General features: G+C 30.6%; 1 protein-coding gene across 1 annotated transcript; it reads right to left on the bottom strand.

Annotated features, from left to right (window-relative positions):
- Positions 1–3,708: 3,708 nt before the first annotated feature.
- LOC119681448 (membrane-bound alkaline phosphatase-like) lies at positions 3,709–5,745 on the bottom strand. The gene is made up of 2 exons (XM_038094644.1): positions 4,442–5,745; positions 3,709–4,105 (listed from the first exon to the last, which is right to left on the bottom strand). The coding sequence occupies exons 1-2, from the start codon at positions 5,681–5,683 to the stop codon at positions 3,761–3,763; spliced, it is 1,587 nt and encodes a 528-aa protein (XP_037950572.1). The 5' UTR covers positions 5,684–5,745; the 3' UTR covers positions 3,709–3,760.
- Positions 5,746–5,997: the final 252 nt, after the last annotated feature.

The following is a 5,997-nucleotide window of genomic DNA, read 5'->3' on the forward strand; positions in this document are numbered from 1 at the left end:
GACATCAAGTAGGACACCACTACCATGTGATAGTAGTTAGAATTAGTAACTGTTATAACGAAGTGCTTTGTTCAGCTGAAAGTTAACTTTTTTAATTAGTCACATTGTGTCTAATACTAGCTTTGTCGAATACTTAATATAGAAATTAGTTAAAAGATTTTTCGTATTATTATTTTTGGTTTTCTTTATCAGTACTTCTTGTATTTTATTCAAGTACTTTTATTGCTTAGACGAATTGATCTCCATAAGTGCCCATTACTTACTTACCTGGGTCACAATAATTTCAGAAGGTTTTACAAGCATTTGTGTATAAGAATTTTGATACTGCTGTTTATGTGAAATTTTATAATCGATTTTAGGCATACGTTGTATACAGAAACTTTTGTACTTTATCATATTATAGATGTAAACCATAGCTTTGTTGAAATAATTCTTATGATATACAGCTAGCAGACTTCATAGCAATTTCAGATTGAATTTTTAATCACTTTAAACGTTACTGAAGTGTTAGTTAGTTATTTATTTAATTTTCAATTTAAAAGTTAAATTAAATCCTTAACAGTTTGTAAATAATTAAATATTTAATATAAAAGTAAATCGTACTTATGTATATACTTCTTTGTGTAGAAAATTTATTATAAACTTTTAGTTAATTTTAATCAGAAATTTATTAAAATTCAATAAGATTCTGTTAATATTAAATAAAATAATGTAGCACGTAAAAGTGATCCAAATAAATTTTTTTTTTTGTTTATAATATCGTTACAAAATCTTGTTCAAATATATGTAAATGTAAATGCATGTGTACATAAATACAAAAATCACTCATACGATACGTTGTGCAAACAATTCATGTTGGCTTTTTCAATTTGTTGTGTGCTTAATATTATAAATAAACAGGTGCTTTAAATGAGCACACTGATTAACATACATGAATATTTAAAATATGCAAAAGCACAACTTCACACCTTCGTATTGGATCTGATGGCTCATAATTTAAATATTTGTGCATATTAAGGATAAATATGCATAGCATTTCACCTCAAGGGGATTGTTTGATTCCATAATGCTGACATAATTGACGAAATTTGTGCATTCAGGTTAAGTGTAATTACAGTAAAATGTGCAGCTTGAGTAAGTCCAGATTGTTTTCTCAATTGCATATGTGACATATCATACGTTATAAATGAAATCTTCTGGGAGCAATAATCTTCGTGCATGTGAAGATAATCAGCAATAAAAATGCATATTCCATATTTGCAATGCAATGTGGCAGTATGACACGTGCAATGTTGCAAGTTGTTATTGCCTTCATTTGGATTTTAATTGCTGCTACCGGTGTGTTCACATGTTTACAGATTTGACAATATAAAAGCAACATACCATAAATTAAAATTAATGTGCAGTTATTCTTAGCAGTGATTTAATGCATTTGTAAAGGCATTTATGTATAAAGGCATAGTTTTCGCAAATAGGATTCTGTTGATTTAATATATAAATTTTTTGTATTTTTGTAAAGAAGGTTCGATATTTTACTATATATTATTATAGTAAATGAATTTTAATTTAAAAGTGGCTGTAAATAATAGAAAATAATTTGAGAAACATTGGAGAAAATAATTTTTATATAATTAATATAGTCAGTACTATGTTGATGCTGTTTTGAGCTAGTGCACTTAAGCACTTATACTCTTTTTGTACTCGAGGTATTGTCAAAACCCCTCTTTACACCTTTACTAGATTATTGTTTATCACTTTATCAGACTAAGCAATAAACTAAACTTTCAAAATTTTGAAAACTCTTCTTAGAGCCTGGCTTTGTGCAATTTCTAGCTGGTGAATAGTAGTGTTTGAAACTTTGCTAAACCCTACACAGTCATATAGATGTAACGGACGAATTATTTGGTTATATATCAGTTTCCTGTTTTTAGCATTGAGATTTTCATTTCTGAATAGCGGTTGGAGGTGATAAAGAATTTTGGCATAATCAGTACAACAAAGAAATTAGATGGAGCATGAGCCAAAAATTTTAGGCCATTGTTAATTGTTAAAATTATAATTTAAAACATGATTATGAAAAGAAATTACATAGGTTAGTTAACTTATGTGAATAAAAAATTTTAATTAAATTTGATTTTATTTAATTTATTATTAAATATTATTATTTCAGAAAAAAGTTAACTAAATAAATATGACGAAATGGAAAGAAATACTGCAATAAACAGAAAATTTTAAAAATGTTGGCTTTTTATTAAAAGAATAAAGAGGCCACGAAAAAACAATCACTGGCGCGAGTAAAAAAACTATAAAGTTTATAAATAAAAATAGAATAATAAAATCCATGAACAACGTAATGAACATTCATTAAAATAAGGAGAGAATGACATTAAACATACTTATAAATAAAAAGGTGTAGTGATAGAAATAGATATATATGGTAGAAAACATGAAAGAAAACAATGACAATAACAGAAGACATGTTCTGTCTTGTCTATATTCTAAAAACTAAATTGATGTATTAAATAGGACATCCACAATAACTATGCAGTAGTACTTAGAATAAGTAACTATTATGATGGAAGTGCTTTGTTTACTTGGAAATTAACCTTCATTATAGTACTCTATATTGTACCATATACATTTTCTAATTAATTTTATAGTATTATTATTATTAAAATTCTAATGACGTGAAATCGCCCAACAGCTGGTACTGCGGTCAGAAAAGTCCTATTGTACCAATTTCACCATTGATTACACAAAGCCCTTAAAGCTTTGTAAACTAAATCTGGCAGAAATTCCATATGAAATAAATTTTTACTGTGTGTTGTTAAAGTTGTACAGCCACAAAAAATTTGCATCATCTTCGATACATAATTAGCATTCCGAATTAGCAGATAATCGTAGTTTATGAATATGATATTTCAGACCATAATGTCCTGTAACGAAACTTGTTATCGATCTTAAATTATCTTTTCAGAATTTAAGAATATTTTTGTAGGAGTACGGTTTGATCAGAACTTTGCTTTGTCTAAGTCATGCGAAGTCTTCCCAGTACACCAGCAGCACATGATTCTCTCTCTCCTTGATTATTTGTTTTATACTGGCCCAGTTTAAATCACAAAAGGATTGAGGGCCTGTAAAAGCAGTTATTGATGCAACTCTGGCTAGCTCATTCGCTTGTTTACTTCTTAAAATTCCTCTGTGGCCCGGAACCCAGTACAGACTAACCTTATTCCGAGTGGCAAGTAACTGTAGAAGTTCGTAACACTCAATTTTATAGTAAAATTAATTCGTAATGTCGCATTGGTGTTATTTGTGATAACAAAAATCTTGAATATTTTTTTTTCAGAAATCCACAGTATTATCTCGTTTTCGTTAACATCTTTATAGTTTGCTTAAAATAAAAATATATTTAAATGAATATGACTTTAAAATAATAAGAAAAATTGACCATGTTGAATTTTCAAATCTTTACGAAAAATAAAGCTTATATTTTGATATATAAACTTAAAGTATTAAGAAATGATATGTATCCACACTATAATATCTTACCTAAGTTAAAATAAAATATTTTGAAATCGAATTCAAAAGTAAAAAGAAACTTATTTATGTGTGGGTTAATAATATACACAATAAAAATCATTAATAATTTTATTTAAAATTATTTTAAATAATTTAGTTTTTATAATAATAAATATAATTGAGAAAATAATACACAAATTTTATGAAACGAAAAATAAAAGCAATTTTCATTTCTCTATTAAGGACTGTCACAAACTTTTAATCCTTCACCCAAGCAAGCAGCATAACCCATCATATGTGGTATTGCATTTTGTTCATAAACTCCAGTGAATAAATGCGACCAAGGCCCTGAAGCATAAACAGCCACATCATCACCACCATGTGTTTCAGAGTCAAGTGGTAACGTTGATGGAAAAGAATCATGTGCATCGCCTGTTAACACTTGTAAAGGATCGCGGCGTTCATGTTTTTCCACGTCATAAAATGTATCATAGCTTGGACCATTTGCATAGCTAAGTACTAAAAATGGTTTTTGGTCGTCAGGCGTGGCAACTGTGCGACTGAAAATGTCGCTTCCGCGGTACTAGAAACAAAAACAAATCTATTTATATATATTCATATAATTATATACAATTGGATCAAAAATATGTTAAGGATAACAAAAAATAGTTTAGTTATTCTATTTTTTTTTTTAACTTACTGTTTTTAATTTTTAGTGTTTCAGATAGCTTAATTTTTGAAAGTTTAGTAACTAATCAAGTGACATTATTTATTTATTCATTAGAATTTTTTTTAACAGCAATATTATTATAGTTTAGCTTATGTATGCATGACGTCCTCAGGACAACTTTTTTTCAGTCTTTTTCATAGTAAAATATTTAATTCGTTTATATGTTAACAAAGGGGATTTGTAACTTACCGGATAACCAGCATAACTGAAGGCGTGCGAATGATCCGCAGTCACAACAATTAATGTATCATCTTCGCTTGTCATTTCGCGTGCCGCATCAATTGCTTTGGAAAACTCCACAGCCTCATCCAATGCAATGCGTGCCATATTATCATGATGCGCCAAATCGATACGTCCACCTTCAATGAATATAAAGTAACCTTCATCATTTTTGCTCAGGTACTCAATTGCTTTCCGTGTCATTTCTTCTAAAGTTGGTTGTGTTGTAGTTTCGTTAGTTTCCAAATGATACAATAAATGACTGTCCTGATAGAGCCCAAATACGCGTTCCGCCTCATCGAGATTTGCATTCATCAACTGCTCATGCGTTTCAACGTACAAGTTTTTAGCATTTTGCTGCTTGTAATCGTTAATCAGATTGCGTCCATCACTACGTTCCCCTTTTTCATAGAGGCTACTGTCAATGAAGTGTTTTTTACCACCGCCCATAACAAACTTTAGTTTACTACCCACTTCACCGTGTATAAGCTGATATGCAATATCCTGTGCAGTTGAATCTGAACCACAGTCTTCTTTCAATTCACTGTCATTTTCCCAGTCACGTTCAGCAGTATGTGCATAAACGCCTGCCGGCGAGGCATGTGTGATTCTGGTTGTTGTGACAACACCAGCTGATTTACCAACATCCATAGCCCACTTAGCAATAGAGTAAACATAATTATCTTGGTCTTGCATAGCTAAACAATCGTCTCGTTGTACATGACCGTTTACGCCAATAGTACCTTCATTGGCCTTGATGCCACATAGGTAAGCTGTTGCAGTACAGGCAGAGTCCGAAACAATTTTATCTATGGCATAGGTTTTTGACAATCCTGTGTAGGGAAATTTTTCAAATGCCAAACTTTTTTCTTCGCCACCAAGTAAATTACGTGTGGCTGCAATAGTGGTCAAGCCCATACCATCACCCAAAAATAAAATGACGTTCTTGGCACGTTTTGTATTTAACTGTGCTGTTAGTTTTTCCTTGATGAATTCTTTGCCTTGATTAAGCCAATAATCATTTGATTTCTCAGTTTCATAAGCGCGGGAATTTACTACATCTTTCGGTGGTTCGTTGGGTAAGTCAGGATGCATAAATCTTTCACGGCAATCCTCATCATTTCGATCACATTTTGGCAAAGCCTGTGCTGTTATTGTGAGAAGTGTAAGTATGAAAAGTGTGAGTAGTTTTCCGTGGTAACCGCCCGACATTTTAATGCAAACTGCGTGGTACTTAGCAAGTGCGGATCAGTGCAAAAGGCTTCTGAATGTTAAATACGAATTCGCTACTTACACAATAAAAACGATTGGAGCGATAAGATTATTAATGTCCAATATAAGTATGTTTTATGGGGTATATTTCGATTCATAAATAACTCCTAAATTATATTAAGACGGCTTATCTTGAATATTTTACGCGTGTTTTTTCTTTAACTATCACGCTTTTTCATTTATGATTTTTTTTCATAATCTTCATTGACTACTTGCTAAAGGTTAGTTGTAATAAATTTAAAAATATCTCACCA

Source organism: Teleopsis dalmanni, chromosome 2, assembly GCF_002237135.1.
Source record: "Teleopsis dalmanni isolate 2A chromosome 2, ASM223713v2, whole genome shotgun sequence".
NCBI lineage: Eukaryota > Metazoa > Arthropoda > Insecta > Diptera > Diopsidae > Teleopsis > Teleopsis dalmanni.

Bases quoted from the DNA above. Each gene is read 5' to 3' on its own strand.
- LOC119681448 (XM_038094644.1), bottom strand. From the start codon at position 5,683: ATGTCGGGCGGTTACCACGGAAAACTACTCACACTTTTCATACTTACA. The intron at 4,106-4,441 runs GTAAGTTACAAA...TTTTGTTTCTAG, and splicing joins TCAGTTATGCTGGTTATCCG to TACCGCGGAAGCGACATTTT.